The 21,768-nt window shown below is 36.9% G+C and overlaps 1 protein-coding gene and 8 non-coding genes across 9 annotated transcripts; 1 reads left to right on the top strand and 8 right to left on the bottom strand.

Annotated features, from left to right (window-relative positions):
- Window positions 1–119: 119 nt before the first annotated feature.
- Window positions 120–201, bottom strand: trnal-uag (transfer RNA leucine (anticodon UAG)). Its single transcript has one exon. It is a non-coding gene; the product is annotated as a tRNA-Leu (tRNA).
- A 218-nt stretch (window positions 202–419) lies between these two features.
- Window positions 420–501, bottom strand: trnal-aag (transfer RNA leucine (anticodon AAG)). The gene has a single exon. It is a non-coding gene; the product is annotated as a tRNA-Leu (tRNA).
- Window positions 502–993: 492 nt separating this feature from the next.
- trnal-uag (transfer RNA leucine (anticodon UAG)) lies at window positions 994–1,076 on the bottom strand. Its single transcript has one exon. It is a non-coding gene; the product is annotated as a tRNA-Leu (tRNA).
- Window positions 1,077–1,294: 218 nt separating this feature from the next.
- trnal-aag (transfer RNA leucine (anticodon AAG)) lies at window positions 1,295–1,376 on the bottom strand. The gene has a single exon. It is a non-coding gene; the product is annotated as a tRNA-Leu (tRNA).
- A 493-nt stretch (window positions 1,377–1,869) lies between these two features.
- trnal-uag (transfer RNA leucine (anticodon UAG)) lies at window positions 1,870–1,951 on the bottom strand. Its single transcript has one exon. It is a non-coding gene; the product is annotated as a tRNA-Leu (tRNA).
- Window positions 1,952–2,169: 218 nt separating this feature from the next.
- trnal-aag (transfer RNA leucine (anticodon AAG)) lies at window positions 2,170–2,251 on the bottom strand. Its single transcript has one exon. It is a non-coding gene; the product is annotated as a tRNA-Leu (tRNA).
- A 492-nt stretch (window positions 2,252–2,743) lies between these two features.
- Window positions 2,744–2,825, bottom strand: trnal-uag (transfer RNA leucine (anticodon UAG)). Its single transcript has one exon. It is a non-coding gene; the product is annotated as a tRNA-Leu (tRNA).
- Window positions 2,826–3,317: 492 nt separating this feature from the next.
- trnal-uag (transfer RNA leucine (anticodon UAG)) lies at window positions 3,318–3,399 on the bottom strand. The gene has a single exon. It is a non-coding gene; the product is annotated as a tRNA-Leu (tRNA).
- A 12,012-nt stretch (window positions 3,400–15,411) lies between these two features.
- LOC137056530 (uncharacterized) lies at window positions 15,412–21,662 on the top strand. Its single transcript, XM_067430657.1, has 10 exons — window positions 15,412–15,415; window positions 15,570–15,746; window positions 16,249–16,524; window positions 17,767–17,877; window positions 17,969–18,238; window positions 19,925–20,035; window positions 20,127–20,396; window positions 20,969–21,154; window positions 21,376–21,470; window positions 21,552–21,662. Exons 1-10 carry the CDS (start codon window positions 15,412–15,414, stop codon window positions 21,660–21,662), a joined length of 1,611 nt encoding a protein of 536 aa, XP_067286758.1.
- Window positions 21,663–21,768: the final 106 nt, after the last annotated feature.

The following is a 21,768-nucleotide window of genomic DNA, read 5'->3' as shown; positions in this document are numbered from 1 at the left end:
TTAAACTGAAATTACTACAATTGTAATTTTTGGTTGTCCCTGATTCAACAGGGTGCAGATTTCCTGCTACACAGTTTTGCAGCACACTTAAGGTGTATTGCCCTCTTTAAAATCAATGCTGGCAGTGGTGGGATTCGAACCCACGCCCCCGAAGAGACTGGAGCCTAAATCCAGCGCCTTAGACCCCTCGGCCACACTACCCCACTGCTGTTTCTTTCGGGGGCCTTTTTCTGCCCATTTTTCTAGAATAGAAGAAAATGTTGGGTGCGGACCTTCAATGTGAGGCCCTGAAGCCTGTCGAGTAAGGCTCAGGAAAGCAAAAGTGGCTGGTTTTGGAAGAGACTGGGAGCATGCAGTGTCACTTCTCCAGTCGTCTTGCTCAGGCATAGCAGCCACAAGAGCCTTCCAAAAGTGTTCCTTGGCAGCGGTGGGATTCGAACCTACGCCCCCGAAGAGACTGGAGCCTTAATCCAGCGCCTTAGACCGCTCGGCCACGCTACCATGTTAGAGTGCTTTCCCTGGGCCATTTTCGCCTTCTTATTTTAATTTAATGTCGCACTTGGCCACAAGTCAGTCAGTTGACATTCCATGTGCCTTGGAGGAGCTCCTCCACAGATTAAAAGACCTCATAAATGCAGAGGTACGCAGTTACACTCCTGGAAGCCTCCCTATCTGCAGATTGCAATTCCATCTCTAATCAAACACACCTGAATCATCTAATCAAAGCCATTGGGCCTTACTCCAAAATGGCAGCTAGCTGTGCTGAAGTTAAACTCAAAATCGTGAGGTAGTTGTCAATTTTCCAAAAAATCTTGAATCAAATCGGCTGCTTCTATGATTAAAGACTATGTTATTATTAGATTCCAACTCATTTTTAAACTGAAATTACTACAATTGTAATTTTTGGTTGTCCCTGATTCAACAGGGTGCAGATTTCCTGCTACACAGTTTTGCAGCACACTTAAGGTGTATTGCCCTCTTTAAAATCAATGCTGGCAGTGGTGGGATTTCGAACCCACGCCCCCGAAGAGACTGGAGCCTAAATCCAGCGCCTTAGACCCCTCGGCCACACTACCCCACTGCTGTTTCTTTCGGGGGCCTTTTTCTGCCCATTTTTCTAGAATAGGAGAAAATGTTGGGTGCGGACCTTCATTGTGAGGCCCTGAAGCCTGTCGAGTAAGGCTCAGGAAAGCAAAAGTGGCTGGTTTTGGAAGAGACTGGGAGCATGCAGTGTCACTTCTCCAGTCGTCATGCTCAGGCATAGCAGCCACAAGAGCCTTCCAAAAGCATTCTTTGGCAGCAGTGGGATTCGAACCCACGCCCCCAAGGAGACTGGAGCCTTAATCCAGCGCCTTAGACCGCTCGGCCACGCTACCATGTGAGAGTACCTTCCCTGGGCCATTTTCGCCTTCTTATTTTAATTTAATGTCGCACTTGGCCACAAGTCAGTCAGTTGACATTCCATGTGCCTTGGAGGAGGCTCCTCCACAGATTAAAAGACCTCATAAATGCAGGGGTACGCAGTTACACTCCTGGAGGCCTCCCTATCTGCAGATTGCAATTCCATCTCTAATCAAACACACCTGAATCATCTAATCAAAGCCATTGGGCCTTACTCCAAAATGGCAGCTAGCTGTGCTGAAGTTAAACTCAAAATCGTCAGGTAGTTGTCAATTTTCCAAAAAATCTTGAGTCAAATCGGCTGCTTCATTGATTAAAGACTATGTTATTATTAGATTCCAACTCATTTTTAAACTGAAATTACTACAATTGTAATTTTTGGTTGTCCCTGATTCAACAGGGTGCAGATTTCCTGCTACACAGTTTTGCAGCACACTTAAGGTGTATTGCCCTCTTTAAAATCAATGCTGGCAGTGGTGGGATTCGAACCCACGCCCCCGAAGAGACTGGAGCCTAAATCCAGCGCCTTAGACCCCTCGGCCACACTACCCCACTACTGTTTCTTTCGGGGGCCTTTTTCTGCCCATTTTTCTAGAATAGGAGAATATGTTGGGTGCGGACCTTCATTGTGAGGCCCTGAAGCCTGTCGAGTAAGGCTCAGGAAAGCAAAAGTGGCTGGTTTTGGAAGAGACTGGGAGCATGCAGTGTCATTTCTCCAGTCGTCTTGCTCAGGCATAGCAGCCACAAGAGCCTTCCAAAAGTGTTCCTTGGCAGCGGTGGGATTCGAACCCACGCCCCCGAAGAGACTGGAGCCTTAATCCAGCACCTTAGACCGCTCGGCCACGCTACCATGCGAGAGTGCCTTCCCTTGGCCATTTTCGCCTTCTTATTTTAATTTAATGTCGCACTTGGCCACAAGTCAGTCAGTTGACATTCCACGTGCCTTGGAGGAGCTCCTCCACAGATTAATAGACCTCATAAATGCAGGGGTACGCAGTTACACTCCTGGAGGCCTCCCTATCTGCCGATTGCAATTCCATCTCTAATCAAACACACCTGAATCATCTAATCAAAGCCATTGGGCCTTACTCCAAAATGGCAGCTAGCTGTGCTGAAGTTAAACTCAAAATCGTGAGGTAGTTGTCAATTTTCCAAAAAATCTTGAGTCAAATCGGCTGCTTCTATGATTAAAGACTATGTTATTATTAGATTCCAACTCATTTTTAAACTGAAATTACTACAATTGTAATTTTTGGTTGTCCCTGATTCAACAGGGTGCAGATTTCCTGCTACACAGTTTTGCAGCACACTTAAGGTGTATTGCCCTCTTTAAAATCAATGCTGGCAGTGGTGGGATTCGAACCCACGCCCCCGAAGAGACTGGAGCCTAAATCCAGCTCCTTAGACCGCTCGGCCACGCTACCATGTTAGAGTGTTTTCCCTGGGCAATTTTCACCTTCTTATTTTAATTTAATGTCGCACTTGGCCACAAGTCAGTCAGTTGACATTCCATGTGCCTTGGAGGAGCTCCTCCACAGATTAAAAGACCTCATAAATGCAGGGGTACGCAGTTACACTCCTGGAAGCCTCCCTATCTGCAGATTGCAATTCCATCTCTAATCAAACACACCTGAATCATCTAATCAAAGCCATTGGGCCTTACTCCAAAATGGCAGCTAGCTGTGCTGAAGTTAAACTCAAAATCGTGAGGTAGTTGTCAATTTTCCAAAAAATCTTGAGTCAAATCGGCTGCTTCTATGATTAAAGACTATGTTATTATTAGATTCCAACTCATTTTTAAACTGAAATTACTACAATTGTAATTTTTGGTTGTCCCTGATTCAACAGGGTGCAGATTTCCTGCTACACAGTTTTGCAGCACACTTAAGGTGTATTGCCCTCTTTAAAATCAATGCTGGCACTGGTGGGATTCGAACCCACGCCCCCGAAGAGACTGGAGCCTAAATCCAGTGCCTTAGACCCCTCGGCCACACTACCCCACTGCTGTTTCTTTCGGGGGCCTTTTTCTGCCCATTTTTCCACAATAGGAGAAAATATTGGGTGCGGACCTTCATTGTGAGGCCCTGAAGCCTGCCAAGAAAGGCTCAGGAAAGCAAAAGTGGCTGGTTTTGGAAGAGACTGGGAGCATGCAGTGTCACTTCTCCAGTCGTCTTGCTCAGGCATAGCAGCCACAAGAACCTTCCAAAAGTGTTCCTTGGCAGCGGTGGGATTCAAACCCACGCCCCCGAAGAGAGTGGAGCCTTAATCCAGCGCCTTAGACCACTCGGCCACGCTACCATGTGAGAGTGCTTTCCCTGGGCCATTTTCACCTTCTTTTTTTAATTTAATGTCGCAAGTCAGTCACTTGACATTCCACGTGCCTTGGAGGAGCTCCTTCACAGATTAAAAGACCTCATAAATGCAGGGGTACGCAGTTACACTCCTGGAGGTCTCCCTATCTGCAGATTGCAATTCCATCTCTAATCAAACACACCTGAATCATCTAATCAAAGACTATGTTATTATTAGATTCCAATTTCCTGCTACACAGTTTTGCAGCACACTTAAGGTGTATTGCCCTCTTTAAAATCAATGCTGGCAGTGGTGGGATTCGAACCCACACCCCCGAAGAGACTGGAGCCTAAATCCAGCGCCTTAGACCCCTTTTTTTTTTTTTTTTTTTTTTTTCATTAATAAATAAAATACAATAAAAATACAGTTCTTATTATACAGTCATCTCTACATCACATTTTAAACTTTTATATAATCTAGAAACTCCCCACTATCCACATTACATCTTTTAAACACAAAAAAATAAACCAAAATAAACACATTTTCTAATTTAAAGTACACATACTTTAAAATATACATTACAACACTTCTGTTTTCCTTTTTAAACACATTCCACATTTCCAACATACATTCCCCCCTTTTCTTTTTCTTACATTTTAAAAACAATCTGAATCACATACAGGCAATGTTACATTAAAATTAAACCATGTATTTTCAATAAAAGGGTTATCCTGCACGAAATTCTTTGTAAATACTTCTTCTTTTGCTTCCATTTTAAAATAATCAAATAATACTTTAAGAATAAAACACATCCTATGCTTAAACAGTTTACATACAGAAACACTCTTCTTTTTTTCTTTTACTATATTCCTCCTTCTCCAAATTATTAACTTTGCAACTGTTAAAATCAAATTTAAAAAACAAACATTATTTACTTTGCCTCTAAAAGCAAACAAGAATATTGTTTCCTAATTCACTTCAACAATTGTTTCATCTACCCCCAATTTTGTAAATATTTCTTTCAATTTTTTAATAAAACATTTCAATCGTATACATTTAAAAAATAAATGTAATATTCCCTCATCTTCTCCATTACACACTTTACACTTTGCTTCATTTGATATTCCAATCTTACACAGTCTCATTTCAGTTAACAAACAATTGTGTCTTAAAATATAATCAAAATTCTCTAACTCTGGACTTTTCCACCAAACCCTTACATTTTGCCACAATTCCTTTGTTTCTTTATTGGGATAAAGTCTTTTCCAATATTGTTCTGCTTTTGGATGGATAAAAACATCTTTACATAAACATGAATAGAAGAAATGTAACTTAAGATCATTAAAAGCATGTTGTTCATCATTGACTTTAACACTGACCACCATTCTTTCATTTTTCTTTGTTTTCTCTTCCATAATTTGTATCCATTCATTTGGTATTATCTCCTTTAATTTTTAATATTGATTTTCTAGCACTACTTTACTTTCTTCTCCATATTTTTCTTCAATTGCATCTTTTATTACTTGGGCTGGCAAAAATCCGGGTATTACTTCATACATTATATCTTTGATTTGTCTTATCCCTGCATTATACCATTTTTTATAAAAAAAATTGTGTGTTCTCCCCTTTTAATTAACTTATTTAAAAACAGTGGTTGTCTTAAAATCTCATCTTTATTAAAAGATGTGCAAACAACATGCTTACTAAAATCTCCCCATGCCTTTAAAACTTCTTTATAGTACTCAGGTAATCCAGTCATCATATTTTCCTTTAATTTCATCCATAAAACTCCATCTCCTATTTGACCACATTGGTTTAAGAAAAATCTCATTACACCTTTCCAATCATAATTCCCATCCTTCCAATATTTCTTAACTAATTTTATTCTTATGCTTTTCATTCTTATTAATGGGTCTAATAATCCCAGTCTTCCTTCTTCAACTTTCCCAATTATTGTGTCATATGCAATTTTTGGTGGTTTGCCTTCCCATAAAAAATTAACAATTAAAGATTTGATTTTTTTTTATATATACACACAAGGGCATACTCACAGATCCTAATACATACCACATTTTTGATAAAAACAAAGAATTTATGACTAAAACCTTCCCTTTTAGAAACAGGTTCCTTAATTTCCAAAAATTCTCTTTTCCATTCCCTTTAAAACCTCCTCCCATATCAAATTCCTGATCACATTTTCATTTTCTCCAACCCTAATTCCTAGAATTTTCATATTTCCCTTCTGTTCTTTAAAAGGTATTTTAACAGGTAATTCATTCGTTCTGCCAATTCTCATGTATGTTGTTTTTTCCTCATTGACTTTAGCCCCTGCAGTATTTTCCCAAAACCTCCATTGCTTTTTCTATACTTTTAATATCTTTAACAAACAATGTTGTGTCATCAGCATATTGATATATCTTATGTTCAGTTTCTTCTTCTTTTATTAATATTCCTTTAATATTTTTTTCCATTTCTATTGCCAGTCCTAGAGTTTCAGTCACTATCGTGTATAACAATGCTGACATGGGACAACCTTGTTATTTTAAAACGTTCAGTAAAAAACCCATTCACTTTCACACAACTTGTAATGTCTGTGTATAAGCATTTTATCCATTTTATGAAAATCTCACCAAATCCAAACTTCTCCATTACATCCATCAAATATTTATGTTCTACTCTATCAAATGCTTTTTCTAAATCTACACTTATTATATAACCCGTTTCTTTTTTATCTTTCATGTACCATATCAGATCTCTAATACTGTTAGTAATGTCAGTGATATCTCTATTTAAAACCGCATATGCTTGATTAGTTGTAATTATATTTGGTACCACTTCTTTCAGTCTATTGGCTAATACTTTAGTTAATATTTTGTAGTCAGTGTTCAGCATACTTATAGCGGCCTGTAGTTTTTTAAGTCTTCTTTATCCCCTTTTTTCTTGTGTATTATTTTTACCACTCCTTTCTTCATACGTTGTGTTAATTCACCTTTCTTTAAAACATCGATATATATTTCATGTAAAATAGGACATAAGATATGTTTAAAAACTTTATAAAATTCATTTGGTAATCCGTCTATTCCTGGGCTTTTCCCACTTCTTAACTGAGCTATTGCTGTTTCTATTTCTATCTTTGTAATATCGCTCTCGCACATTTCTCTATCTTCCTTATTCACTTTAATTTTAATTTTCTCTAATAAAAATTCCTCATCCTCTGCGCTTAACTCATTTTCTGTAAATAAGTCTTTGTAAAATGTTTTAATTTCCTTTAAGATACCTTCCTTGTCTTTCACTGTTTTCCCATCTTGTGTATTAATACTTGCAATTATATCTGCTTTCTGTCTATTTTTCTCTAATTCATAGAAATATTTAGTACTTCTTTCTCTTTCTATTATATCCTTTGCTCTGCTTTTTATTATTGCCCCCTTACACTTTTCTTCCTCTATATTCCTTAATTTTTCTTGTAATTCTATTATCTTATCAATGTTTTTCTCTCCCTCTGTTATTTTTCTCATTTCTTCATCCCATTCTTTTTTAACTCTGTTTTCTGTAAGTCTTTTAACTCTCTGTACTTTTTTAGAAAAGTTTATCGAAAACCTCTTTATTTTATTTTTCAAACTATCCCACCAAATTCCTTTTTCTTCTTCATACATCTCATCATTCACACTATTAAGTAATATACTTTCTATTTCTGTTCTATATATTCCCATTTTTAAAAGTTCTGTATTTAACATCCACATTCCTTGTCCTTTGATAATCTCGGTAAAATCCATCGTTATCCATAAAAAATCATGATCACTTTCACTATAACTTTTATAACATGCCTTTAAAACATAGTGTAATTCTTTTCTCTTACATAAACATAAATCTATTCTACTTTGCTTCAAGTCTCTACCAACTATTTGTCTTCTTGAATAATCTCTTTTTAAACCATTTCTCTCTCTCCACACATCGACCATATCATACTTCCTCATTATATTATATAATTCATTCCTTCCTCTATCAGCTCTATAAATCATTGAATCATCTATATCTATTCTCTGTAACACTGTATTAAAATCCCCAACCAAAAAAACGTTGTCTTGTTTTTCCATTATAATATTTAACCTTTTATAAAATTCAAACTTTTCTCTTTCCTCATTTGGTGCATGAATGTTGCACAGTTTTATTTCTCTGTCTTTATATAATAGTTTAACTATTATAATTCTACCAATTGTGTCTTTATAATCTATGTCACTTTTCTCAAAAATCCCTCTTTTGATTAATATCGCCACACCCCTCTTTCTCTCCAAATCACAATTCATATACATTTCTCCATCCCATAATTTCCTAATTTCATCACTTATTTTGTCTTCCCAAAAAGTTTCTTGTAAGCATAATACATCACATTGTTTGGTCAAATACATCAATTTCTCCATTTTCTGGTATTTTGTCAATCCTCTTGCATTCAACGATGCAAAATATAAAGTACTCATCAGAAATAAAAAGAAAAAAACCCAAACACCAGTCCTCATTCTATTCAATCCAATTCCAGAAATCCCAATCTTTCTTCTCTTTTCTTATCTCTCCTCCTCTCCAACCTTTGCTTTACTTCTTCTCGTCTTCTCTTTTGTTTTATAAGAACCTTATCAATGTCTATTCCAGATGTACTCTCTTCATTTTCCGCTTCTCTTACCTTAGTCAATAACTTTATTCCCCTGTCCTCTGCCATTTCCTTTTCTTGCCCTTTTTGGTAGTCCATCTCAGTGTCTTCCTCTTCCTCTTTGTTCCACCCAACTTCAGTTTCACTCAATGTTGCACCTTCCATCTCTTTAATTTGTCCATCATTGACAGTGGTTTGTTGTATCTCAGTCTCTGCCTTATGCACTTCCATTTCTTTATCTCCATTATCCTCTCTCCTCATGTAGTCCTCTTTTTCTTGTTGACATAAAGCCCCAGAAATTCCATTCACCTCCTGGATGTCGTCTTTCTCTTTAATTTGTCTATCATTAACAGCCGTTTGTTGTATCTCAGTCTCTGCCTATGCACTTCCATTTCTTTTTCTCCATTATCCTCTCTCCTCATGCGGCCCTCCTTTTCTTGTTGACATAAATCCTCAGAAATTCCCTTCACCTCTTGGATATCATCTTCCCTTGTACAACTGTGTGTCTCTTCCATTTGCTCCTGCACCTCTGTCTCCATTTCTGAATGACCCTCCTCTCCAGATTTACATATGCACCTCATCCATGTCTTTTCACAGCTTTGACACCGCGGGGCTTGGCAGTCCCACGCGAAATGCCCCTGCTCTAGACAATCTCTACATATATATATTTAGGACAGTCTTTTTTTTTCATGATCTGTGCTTGCACATAATCTGCATGACTTAAGTTGGTCATCATGAATTACTCTGAAGTATTTCTGTCCTTCCTCCGTGTCAAACTTCACATTGTATGGTAAAGTCACAATGTCCTGTGGGAATTTAACTCTTAAAAACCTTGTTCCATCAGCAACAGCAGTGCCCGGATGATATCTTCTTCTTAACGGAAGAATTGGATTTACTCCCCAGTCCACCAGCTTCTGAATTATTTCATCGTCTTTAATATAAATAGGGCAAATGCAAAAAGGAGACCATTCTTTCAATTTCACATAATTTTTTGATCGTACAAAATTGTCCATCCACCAGTAGTCCATCCTTTAGATTGTCACAGTCCATCAGAATTTCCATTGTTAGTTCATATTCAAAATTACTTTTTTTCCTCAGTCCAAACAATTTTCCAACTCCAGTCTTCTCTTCCACAGTCTGTATTATCATCATTACGGTTATTTTGTCTGGATCATTAACAGTCATTGTTACCGTTGCCTCTTTTTTGTAATCTCTCTGATATTTCGATTGGCTTTTTATCTCTTTCATTATCTTATTTCTTTGACCTTCTACTCGTCTTCCATCCATATTGTATCTTAATTGTTTATCTTGACTTTTTTGGGGCTCTTCTGTTCCTCTACTCTTTGCATCCCTTCCATTCTGTTTTCTCCTCTTGGCAACCATAGCCCATGTTTTGTTATCCTCTTTGTCTTTTCCATTGTCCTTTTCTTGGTTCCTTTCATTGTTATCATTATCCTCAGTCTCTTGGTCTAACATCCGTTCCTGCTCCATAGCCGTAGTATCAGTCATCATGAAAAGATAAAACCTCAGACAGTAGAAAAACTGTCTGAGGTTTTAAAAAACAAACAAACAAACAGGAGAGCCTTTCTCTCCAAAACTGCCACCTCACATTTCCTACTTACTGGATCGTACCAACTAGATCAGGTGTGAGGAAGTGTAAAAGACAGAGTAGGATTATTATCATTTGTCTTATTTCAAATTTGCGTTCTTGTTATAGTCAAGTCACCTTCATTTATATAGTGCTTTATAAAATACAGATCGTTTCAAAGCGGCTTTACTGTAATAACCAGGAAAATATACAGTGTATTCATATAATGTTCATATAATCTCTGTATTGAATAGGAAACAACATACTTGCTGTCCTTGGTTGAGGGCTTGAGCTCGAGACTTAAGCCGAAGCCTGATGTCCAACCCCAACCTGACTGGGAACTCAGAGCCTGTCCACGTCTGAGCAAGAACACGAGAGACTGCAAGACTGAAGAAGTCATCAATCATCCCAGCCACATTTGCTTTGTTTTAAAAGTCATTTTTGCTTTGATTTTAAACGTCAAGACAAGACAAGTTATCTTTATTTATGTAGCGCTTTATATACGACCGATCTTTACTCACAGCAGCTGGAATAATTAAACTTGTCGTTTTGATGGCGGATTGTAATCCAGAAAGGTCATCAGAAATTGAAATCTGAAGAAAACGCTAATACACGCTAAATACATGTAGTCACGCAATACTGATGTTTTTAACATGAACATTTTGAGAACAAAGTTTTGCAAGAAAAATCCGTATTTTTTGCCATAAATTTCATGGAATTTATTTAAGAACTTTCACCTTTAAATTCACATTTTATAATTCGTGGAATTGTTAATTTAATTATTCATCATAGCCCGTAAGCTAACTGAGCAGCTACAATCAATGAATTCAGTTAATTGACACCCCTTCAGTTAAAAATATAGGCGTTTAAATCAGATGTATTTCTTTGATTCTGTTATTTGATTTTAAATAATCCATTGGAAAAGTGAAGTCAAAGTTTCAAAGTTTAATTTTTTTCCTATAGTTTTAATTTGATGTATGATTTTGTTTTATTATCATACAATATTCTGTATGCCTCTACCTCTGTAATATTTCAGTCGAATCGGCACATGACAGTGCAGATTAGTTAAACTGATAATAAATTACATAATCTGTTTTTTGATAAGGATAGTGCCGATGATTGTAATATATATTGTAATATAAATGCATGATGAATGTCATCCTCCACTACCTCATTAATAAAATCATAAATGGTCTTTATATCTTCACCAGTCTACTAACCAGTTCATGATTCATAAGTAAGTTATCGCAAGCCATTTAAGCTTTAATTGCATTTTTACTAGTAATTAATAATTCTCAAAATGCGTTCTTAAGTCTGTACTTTTTTAATATGTCACCACTCCTTATATATATTTAAAACGTCACCAGTCGCTGCCCAATACCTTTCCATTTCAAAGTTTACATCTAGCCAAGTACAGTTTAAATCTCCGGATGTGTCCTTGATTCGCCCCTTTTATCAAGGATGCATCGAGAGATGACTTTAGCAGACTTGAGACAGACATGTATCCCAGAATGCATCTTGTGCCAAACAACAAGTGTCAATAGCGGATGAGAAACCCAGCGTAATTTAAAAATACTGCTGTTAATGTGTCATGAAATGTACTTGTTTAAAGTTCAAACCTGTGGTTTATTCATAAAGAGATCGCCTATTTGAATTTGATCTGGTGTTTTCAGAGTTGTGAGATCCAGTCGATCACTGGGCGCTCAGCGCTCTTTAAACCCGCCGAGAGCAGCCTTTCCTCGGCTAGTCTTTCTGATGTTTGCCGCTGACTCTGATGTCTCTGTAGTTGTTAAACATGAGATATAATTTGTCTAACTGGCAAATCGCTCTGGCTGAACTAGGGCAAAGTGAAGTTTCATAACTTTGTATTTTTAGGCTATTTAACTTTAGGATTTTGCCTACTTGCACTGACTGTATGTTTGACTGGATTGTTTGCTTTATTTCTTGTATAGCTTCTTTTACCTTTATAATGTCTATTTGATCTTACATAAACTGACATTTAACAAAAAGAGACTCAGTTGTTTTTTTTATGTCATATTTAATTTTATTACAGTAATATATATATATATATATATATATATATATATATATATATATATATATATATATATATATATATATATATATATATATATATATATATATATATATATATATATATATGCACACACTTATTGTCTGAACCACATATTATTGTTTAATATACTTTTTAATTTAAACAAAAAGGGTGCAGGGTTGTGTTTTATATTTTGTTTTATTATTAATATAGCTGCAGTGAAGATAATCAAGGTATGCTTTACCTGAACCACATTTGTGTGGCTATGAATTTAACATGTTTAAGATTTTTGAAAATGAAAAGAGGCAGAGTGGTATTTTATGACATATTTCGTTTTATTGTAGTTTAAAATACAGATAACCGGATTAATGCTGAGGGTGTCGTCTTCTCCCACAATCTTCTTTGGCCTCTTACCTGGTTGACTGATATTTCATGTGATTGACTATATAACCACACGTGAAGAGCTTCAGCTTCCACTCATTGCCCAGCTGGCTGTAAAAAGATGGTTGGGATTATAGAATATGGCAATATAGAATTTGCAATATAACGTCTATAGTGATAATAAATAGTAAGTGTATTTCCTTCATTGCTCCAGTACAGACAGCAGAACCGATAGCATCAGAGCTTATGGATACTGCGTACTTTCATAATTTAGCACCAGGGCTCATTTAATACCGGGTTTCAGTACCTGTACCCATCAGTGTTTTGCTTCAGGGAGTTGGGCAGAAGGTGCTCCCTGTTCCTTCTCTTCCAAATTAACAGATGGAAAGACATTTTATTTATTTATTTTGTCATTGACAGAGTTTAGTCAAAGTGTTCCATTCCCGTGCCGTGATCTCCCCGCCCTCCTTGCTGGATTCAAACAAACATATGACTCAGATCTGAGGAGAAGGTAAAAAGTTCTTCTCCCAGTTTTATTAATGCAATATATAGGAAAAAGAGAAGAGGCGTATTATGGATTCAACCAATGAGAGAAAGATTAAATCACATATACATCTCATGGTATTGGGACATGCTACAGGTGGTACTTGCATTATATAGAACACATCTGGGGGACCATGAGACCCTCTCACCGGACAAACCCATTAGCCTCTGACAAACATGTGGGGAGGGAATATGCTTCACTTAAAAAAATATAGAGAAACGGAGAACACAACGGGGAAAAGGCAGGCCACACTTATATTTGTGTGTTCTGGAATGAAATAAGAGTGATAAAGGTGATTACTTAAAGGGTCAATGCTGAGATACATAAAAACCTGTCATACATTATATTATTTGTTATGTCCTTGTTCAACCTTTTTTTCTGAACATCTTGTTGGTTTTAATAAAGACTCGAAGCAGTTGTTTCTTGTGAAAAAAACGCACAGAACAAAAAAAAAACGTGCGTCACACTTAACTACGTGTTCAAAACGTGCTACAACACTTCTTCTATGGAACAATCGGAAAATTCCTGCAGTAAGCTTAGAGCTCTACCTAGTGGTCGTTTAATGAATCTTAAGGAGGTATTCACATGACATGGCTGTATAACTTAAACAGCTTTAACTGAAATACACACAACCTTAATATAACTGTTCTGGTAAGAGTGTATTTTCCCAACACATCTGCATGATTTAAAAGGTAATTTTGAGTTTCAGTTCAATAAAAAAGGTGAATATTAAGTGACTTAAATTTTAGATAGACATTAGATATTAGGCATTATATTTTACATGATCTCATCATGTACTGTACATGATTTTTACGTGTTTTCCAAAAGTGCTTTTCACTTCAAGTATAAAACTTGCATTTCAATGAGGAAAAATGAACCGAATGCACCAAGAAAAGTTTGACAGAGCAGAACCCAGTACCACAATCCTTCTCAAACCTGTTCAGGACCCAGTTGTTCAAAAAGTTTGTTCTAGATTTGGAAAAGTAGAGCTCTCTAATTCAATTCTCAAAAATATAATAAGCAACTAGCGCTGGGAACAATTTAACATAAACCGGCTTACCAAAGTAAACGGCGAATTTAATTATAATAACATTATGTCCATATTTCTCCTCCCATTTGTGCCTTTTTGCGCATTTTGGAAAGAAGCATCGACTAATCCATTAGACTGTAGGCCTAAGTGAACGCTTTTGTGCAATTAATAGCTTTGAAGATTTTGTGCACAAATAATTCCACAGAAAATAATAATAATAATAATAATAATAATAATAATAATAATAATAATAATAATAATAATAATAATGACTGTTTAGAAATAATAAATCTCATAAAGAAAACGTCAAAATTAAGTTTGTAGCTATTCAATAACGTAACCATTCAGAGTCGATGTGTGATCACGTGCTGTGCTCATGCACGTGCGCATTTTAGTTGCTATAGCGACGTGTGTTATGAATTTTGAATGCATATTTACCATAGAGGTGTGCCTGAATTTTAGTTGCTATTGCGATGCGTGATATGAATTCTGAATGCATACCATAGACTTGCGCATTTTAGTTGCTATAGCGACGCGTGTTATGAATTCTGAATGCTTTATATACACACGCGAACCGATCGCTATCTGTTGGTTCAATTGACCAATTCACACACTTGCAGAATATTTTCTGTGCTGATTTTGCGATCTTGAAGCTAATTACTGAGAGACTTTTATTCTCGAAGGACATCAGAAGATAATATCCTTTATAAAGTTACATTTTTGATCATATTATCTTTGAGAATACTTTAATTTTTATTTTATTTTCTTATTTTAGAAGGAGTTTGGAGTTTTGTTTTATTTTTTTTGTTTTATTTTATTATTATTTTTTTAGAGTTGTAGGCTATTGTATTGTATTTTGTATTGTGTTTTGTATTGTTTTTTATTGCAGTTTGGACTCGAAGGATGTCGATGGCTCACATGATGGGTGAAAGAGGAGGTGAGTGCTCTCGGTTTTCACTTGTTTATGGTTTGATGTTGTACAATGATTGACTTCATTAATGTGAAGAAAATTGTGTAAGGTATTCCATTAAAAATCCCCCAATGTCCCCAGCTAAGTGATCACATGTATTTGATTCCTTGCATACGAAATAAAACGTTTCAATTTGAGTAACGTTACTATAGTAACAATTTGTAATTGATCACTGACATTGTTTATTGATTATTATCAAAACATTACCAACTATGTGATGTGTGAAATATTCCAGACTCAGGCCGCTCCAGATCCAGAAGAGCTGCTTTCTCTCAGACGCCTGGTCAGGAGATTTGGAGACCCAGTTCTGATGACCGTGATCTGCTGCCAGACCTTACCCAGATCCAGGCGCTTCCTAGATATTTAGTACCTCGGTCTCTGTCTGAGTTTTCTATTTCTGTGTCCACAGGTCAGGCTGACAGGAAGAGGACGCGGCAGAGCTGCAGCCAACAGAGCTCAGATGATGATGGACATCCATTCATTTCATCTTCATCTAAATGCTCTTGCATGGGTCAGAATAGTATTTTAATAAAGAATTATTTTGTATAAAATAGTATTTTGTAGTATTTTTGTAGTTTTGTAAAATAGTATTTTGTATTATGATGGCTCCGTTTCTATTTTTAATTTCAATGGCTGATTTGATGTCTAAAATTTTCCATACTCAGGCCACTCCAGATCCAGGAGTGGATCGGACAGCCGAAGCGAGCAGGGCAGGTCTAACAGCTTTGATTGGTCGTGCCCTCCGCTGCCAGGTCAAGTTCCTGTCGAGCCAACAGGGACTTCTAATGGCCGAACTGTTCAGGGTGCCATGGAGGCTTCTCCCCTGAACAAGATCTCAACAGGTGAGACTGAAATAAGGCTGACCAGTGTAAAGTGTACAGACAGAGATTTTGCTATTTCATGCATAACTCCTTCAAGTTTTTATCATGGTAATATCCGTTCACATTTACTGTTGCTCAGAAAATTTCACTGAAATTGTCTTTTTTTCAGTTTTTAGAAAAGATTTTAATTGGACATTCGTCTAACATTTTCAGAACATATAGAGAACATTCAAAAGTAACGTTCCCATAATAAAAAATGATAAAATAGAATGTTAATAATACTTTCGCCTTTAAGTTCACGTTTTTATAATTCGTGGAATTGTTCATTTGCAAAGCCTTAATTATTCATCAAAGCCCCTAAGCTAACTGAGTAGCTACAATCAATTCATTCTGTTTATTGACACCCCATCACTTAAAAAATATAGGCATTTAATTGAGGTCAGAATAGTATTTTAATAAAGAAGTTATGGCTCAGTTTCTATTTCGGTTTTCAATGGCTGATTTGATGTCTGAAATTTTCCAGACTCAGGCCACTCCAGATCCAGGAGAACTGCTTCCACAGATTCTTCACCGGGCATCATCTCATCCTTGTCCCTGAGCAGCAGAGGCTCATACAACGTCATTTGGAGGTGGAGTGGCAATGGATCGGACAGCCGAAGGGAACAGGGCAGGTCTGACAGCTTTGATTGGTCGTGCCCTCCGCTACCAGGTCAAGTTCCTGTCGAGCCAACAGGGACTTCTAATGGCCGAAATGTTCAGGGTGCCATGGAGGCTTCATCCCTGAACAAGATCTCAACAGGTGAGACTGAAATAAGGCTGGACAGTGTAAAGTGTACAGACAGAGATTTTGCTATTTCATGCATAACTGCTTCAAGTTTTTATCATGGTAATATCCGTTCACATTTACTGTTGCTCAGCAAATTTTCGCAAAAATGTCTTTGTTTTTGTTTTTTAGAAATATATTAATTGGACATTCGTCAGAACATTTAGAGAACATTCAAAAGTAACGTTCCCATAAGGAAAAATTATAAAATAGAAGGTTCCTTTAACCAAGAAAAAAACATTTTTGAAACACTGAAAAAACTGGACATTTTGAACATTCAGGGAACATTTAGAAATAACAATTTCTTAATTGAATGGTAACGTTAGCAAAATGTTCTCAATAAGCTAACATACATTTTTGAGCAAGTTCATAACCAGCCAGTGTTCAAAATGATCTTCTTACCTTAGTCCGATTCACAGCGGTAAGCTTGTTATAATGTTTTATAATTTGAGTGATACTGGTGGGTTTCCGTTTGAAATTCGAGTAAGTCTTTGCGTCTTTACGTCACATCTGTATAAAGAAGAAATCCGGCTTGTAGTAGTATCGCATGTGAGGATGCTGCAGGTGGCGGATCATTTATAGCCTTTACTCACAGCAGATGGAATAATTAAACTTGCCATTTGATGGCGGATTGTAATCCAGAAAGGTCCAAACGACAATCATCAGTGACAACTGGAGATTCAGCCGTAGTCAAAAGCAAAAGATTCGTCTGTACAGAAATTAAAATCTGAAGAAAACGCTCATAGACACTAAATACATGTAGTCACGCAATTCTGATGTTTTTTACATGTATAATTTGCGAACAAAGTTTTGCATGGAAAATGCTTATTTTTTGTCATAAATTTAATGGAACTGTTTTTAGATACTTCACCTATAAATCCACGTTTTTATAATTCGTGGAATTGTTTATTTTGCAAAGCCTTAATTATTCATCATAGCCCCTAAGCTGAGTAGCTACAATCAATTAATTCAGTTTATTGACACCCCTTCAGTTAAAAAATATAGGTGTTTAATTCAGATGTATTTCTTTGATTTGATTTAAAAGAATCCATCGGAACAGTATGTATGATTAAATTAGCAATTTTAATATTAGCAATCTTAAATTGTTCCCAGTTTTACTAGTCATAATTGCAATTTTAATCTAGTGAGAATTCAATTGTAGATATTTAGCACCTCCGTCTCTGTCTCTGTCTGAGTTTTCTGTTTCTGTGTCCACAGGTCAGGCTGACAGGAAGAGGACGCTGCAGAGCAACAGCCAACAGAGCTCAGATGATGATGATGAACATCCATTCTCTTCATCTTCATTTTCATCTAAATGCTCTTGTATGGGTAAGAATAGTATTTTAATAAAGAAGTTATGGCTCAGTTTCTATTTCATTTTTCAATGGCTGATTTGATGTCTGAAATTTTCCCGACTCAGGCCATTTCGGATTCAGGAGAACTGCTTCCACAGATTCTTCGCTAGGCATCATGTCATCCTTTTCCCTGAGCAGCAGAGGCTCGTACAACGTCATTTGGAGGTGGAGTGGCGATGGATCGGACAGCCGAAGCGAGCAGGGCAGGTCTGACAGCCTCGAATGGTCATGCCCTCCGCTGCCAAGTCAAGATCCTGTCGAGCCAACAGGGACTTCTAATGGCGGAAATGTTCAGGGTGCCATGGAGGCTTCATCCCTGAACAAGATCTCAACAGGTGAGACTGAAATAAGGCTGGCCAGTGTAAAGTGTACAGACAGAGATTTTGCTATTACATGCATAACTGCTTCAAGTTTTTATCATGGTAATGTCTGTTCACATTTACTGTTGCTCAGCAAAATATTGCTGAAATTTTCTTTGTTTTTTTTAGAAATATTTTAATTGGACATTCATGAGAACATTCAGAGAACATTTAAAAGTAACGTTCCCATAAGGCAAAATTAACCAAGAAAAAAACATTTTTGAAACATTGAAAAAACTGGACGTTTTGAACATTCAGGGGACATTTAGAAATAACACGTTCTTAATTTAATGGTAATGTTAGCAAAACATTCTCAAAAAGGCACAAAAAAAAATCAAGTTCATAACCAGCCAGTGTTCAAAATGATCTTCTTACCGTAGTCCGATACACAGCGGTAAGCTTGTAATAATGTTTTATAATTTGAGTGATACTGGTGGGTTTCCGTTTGAAATTCGAGTAAGTCTTTGTGTCTTTACGTCACATCTGTATAAAGAAGAAATCCGGCTAGTAGTAGTATCGCATGTGAGGATGCTGCAGGTGGCGGATCATTTATAGCCTTTACTCACAGCAGATGGAATAATTAAACATGTCATTTGATGGCGGATTGTAATCCAGAAAGGTCCAAACGACAATCATCAGTGACAACTGGAGATTCAGCCGTAGTCAAAAGCAAAAGATTCGTCTGTACAGAAATTAAAACCTACAGGAAACACTAATACACTCTAAATACATGTAACCACGCAATACTGATGTTTTTCACATGTACAATTTGCGAACAAAGTTTTGCAGGGACATTTTTTTATTTTTCATAAATTTAATGGAAGATTGTTTTTAGTTACTTCACTGTAATACGGTTCGTAGATGGGAAGGAAGGAGGCGGGAACCGGGGAACGTTCAACAAACTTTATTCCAAAATAAATAAACAAAACGAAAGTAAAACCGCGGGCAGCCCCTCACGGACGACTGCCCGCAAACACACAAAATAAAACATAACATAAAGTCCAGGCCTGGTCCTCTCTCGTCTTCCGCAGCTCTTGCTCCTCCTTATATGCTCCCGTCACATGGCCGCGAGACGAGACCGGTGTGCAACGCAGCTGGCACTCATCAACATTAATCACCGGCCCGCTCTCGCGGTCCCTCGCCCCGCTGCCTGTCACACCACATTCACCTTTACATTCACATTTGTATAATTTGTGGAATTGTTAATTTGCAAAGCCTTAATTATTAATCATAACCCCTAAGCTAACTGAGTAGCTACAATCAATTCATTCAGTTTATTGATACCCCTTCAGTTAAAAAATATAGGCATTTAATTCAGACGTATTTCTTTGATTTGATTTAAAAGAATCCATTGGAACAGCAGATGCAAAGTTTTGAAGTATTATTTTATTCATGTAGCCTAAAGATAATTTTATTTTGATAATTTAGTTTTATTACCATACAATATTCCTAACACTTCTACCGTCGTAATATTTCAGTCCGGATCAGTACATAACAAATTAGTTAAACTGTTAATAACTTAAATAATCTGTAAAAAAAAAAAATTGAGAAATATAGTATTTTCGATTAAAATTGCAATTTTAATCTAGTGAGAATTAAATTGTAGACATTTAGCACCTCCGTCTCTGTCTCTGTCTGAGTTTTCTGTTTCTGCGTCCACAGGTCAGGCTGACAGGAAGAGGACGTGGCAGAGCAACAGCCAACAGAGCTCAGATGATGATGATGAACATCCATTCTCTTCATCTTCATCTTCATCTAAATGCTCTTGTATGGGTAAGAATAGTATTTTAATAAAGAAGTTATGGCTCAGTTTCTATTTCTGTTTTCAATGGCGGATTTGATGTCTGAAATTTTCCCGACTCAGGCCATTTCGGATCCAGGAGAACTGCTTCCACAGATTCTTCACCGGGCATCATGTCATCCTTGTCCCTGAGCAGCAGAGGCTCATACAACGTCATTTGGAGGTGGAGTGGCGATGGATCGGACAGCCGAAGCGAGCAGGGCAGGTCTGACAGCCTCGAATGGTCGTGCCCTCCGCTGCCAAGTCAAGTTCCTGTCGAGCCAACAGGGACTTCTAATGGCCGAAATGTTCAGGGTGCCATGGAGGCTTCATCCCTGAACAAGATCTCAACAGGTGAGACTGAAATAAGACTGGACAGTGTAAAGTGTACAGACAGAGATTTTGCTATTTCATGCATAACTGCTTCAAGTTTTTATCATGGTAATATCTGTTCACATTTACTGTTGCTCAGAAAATTTCACTGAACGTTTTATAGTTTTTTTATATATATATATTTTAATTGGCACAGAAAGATGCTTCTCAGACGGCAAACAATCCCGAATATTTCAAGACTTTTTGCTTTTGAATTATCAAATACACAGAAAACTGGCTGTCATATTACAGAGTCGGTTATGTTAGGATGCGGCCCATATTATCTTTGCCATTTCCAGAACTGATTTGGTCAAATGAAGCCAAAAAGATCAGATAAAGAAAGAAAAATAACTATATCATGACCACTAATATTGTAAAATAAGATTGTTGGACATTTATGCAGGCATTATCCAGAATTCAGGAGCATAGCTTGGAAGTATTTGCATTACTTTGGATTTATAACATTACAGATGAGAATTTAAGAGTAAAATGTAAGTTATGTCATTATATCGTTGCTTAATTTGACGTCATTCTAATAAAAATCTTCATTTCAGAAAAACCTACAGAATGTGGGAAAGGGAAAAGAATTCGTTCTTTCTTCAAGAGGGTATGGAAGGCTATGAAGAGTTCTGTCTGCTGCTGTTGTCTCAGTAGTGCTGTGGATGTTGTGGAGCCTTTTTCCCCTGATCCTGAGCCATCATCATCTGCGTCAGATCACTCTGGCGTCAATCCAAATGATGGTAAATCGCTGATCATTATTTCTCCAACATCGTTTTAAACAGTATTGTCATCTTGTTTTTCACTGAAAATAATGCTTATGGCTTGTTTTGAGGAAATATTAAAATGATTTCCCCCTTATTAATATTATTTTCTCGACACAGCCAGCACTGATCATTTTAAAAATAAAACAAAGGATCTATTAAGCTCATACATTTCTCCTATTTTTCTGTTTGTTTTTCAGAGTCTTTTGAGTCTCTCTATAACGTGGGAGAGATGCTTGGATCCGGAGGATTTGGCAGCGTGTACAAGGGAACACGCAAATTTGATGGCAAAAAGGTAAAATCTGACTGAATTGTTCAAACATTTTGATCTTGAATGCATCAAAACATTTAAAGCTAACTTTCTTTTTTGTTGCAGGTTGCCATCAAGCAGATAAGCAAGATTGAAAACAATCGTTATCTTTATATTGTAAGTTGGCCAAAACCTGAATATGAATTTAGTCGTTTCAGTGCAGATTACTGTAGTTAATACACCCGTAGGAAGCATTAAGTGTAAATGTGATTGACAAATAAGCCTAGAGGCACCAAATAACTGCTGAAAAGGCTCTTTTGAACGCATCTAAAAATCTTTTTCA

This window comes from Pseudorasbora parva, chromosome 21, assembly GCF_024679245.1.
Source record: "Pseudorasbora parva isolate DD20220531a chromosome 21, ASM2467924v1, whole genome shotgun sequence".
NCBI lineage: Eukaryota > Metazoa > Chordata > Actinopteri > Cypriniformes > Gobionidae > Pseudorasbora > Pseudorasbora parva.
The sequence above is the reverse complement of the archived record's forward strand: the minus strand, read 5'-3'. Positions and strand labels throughout refer to the sequence as shown.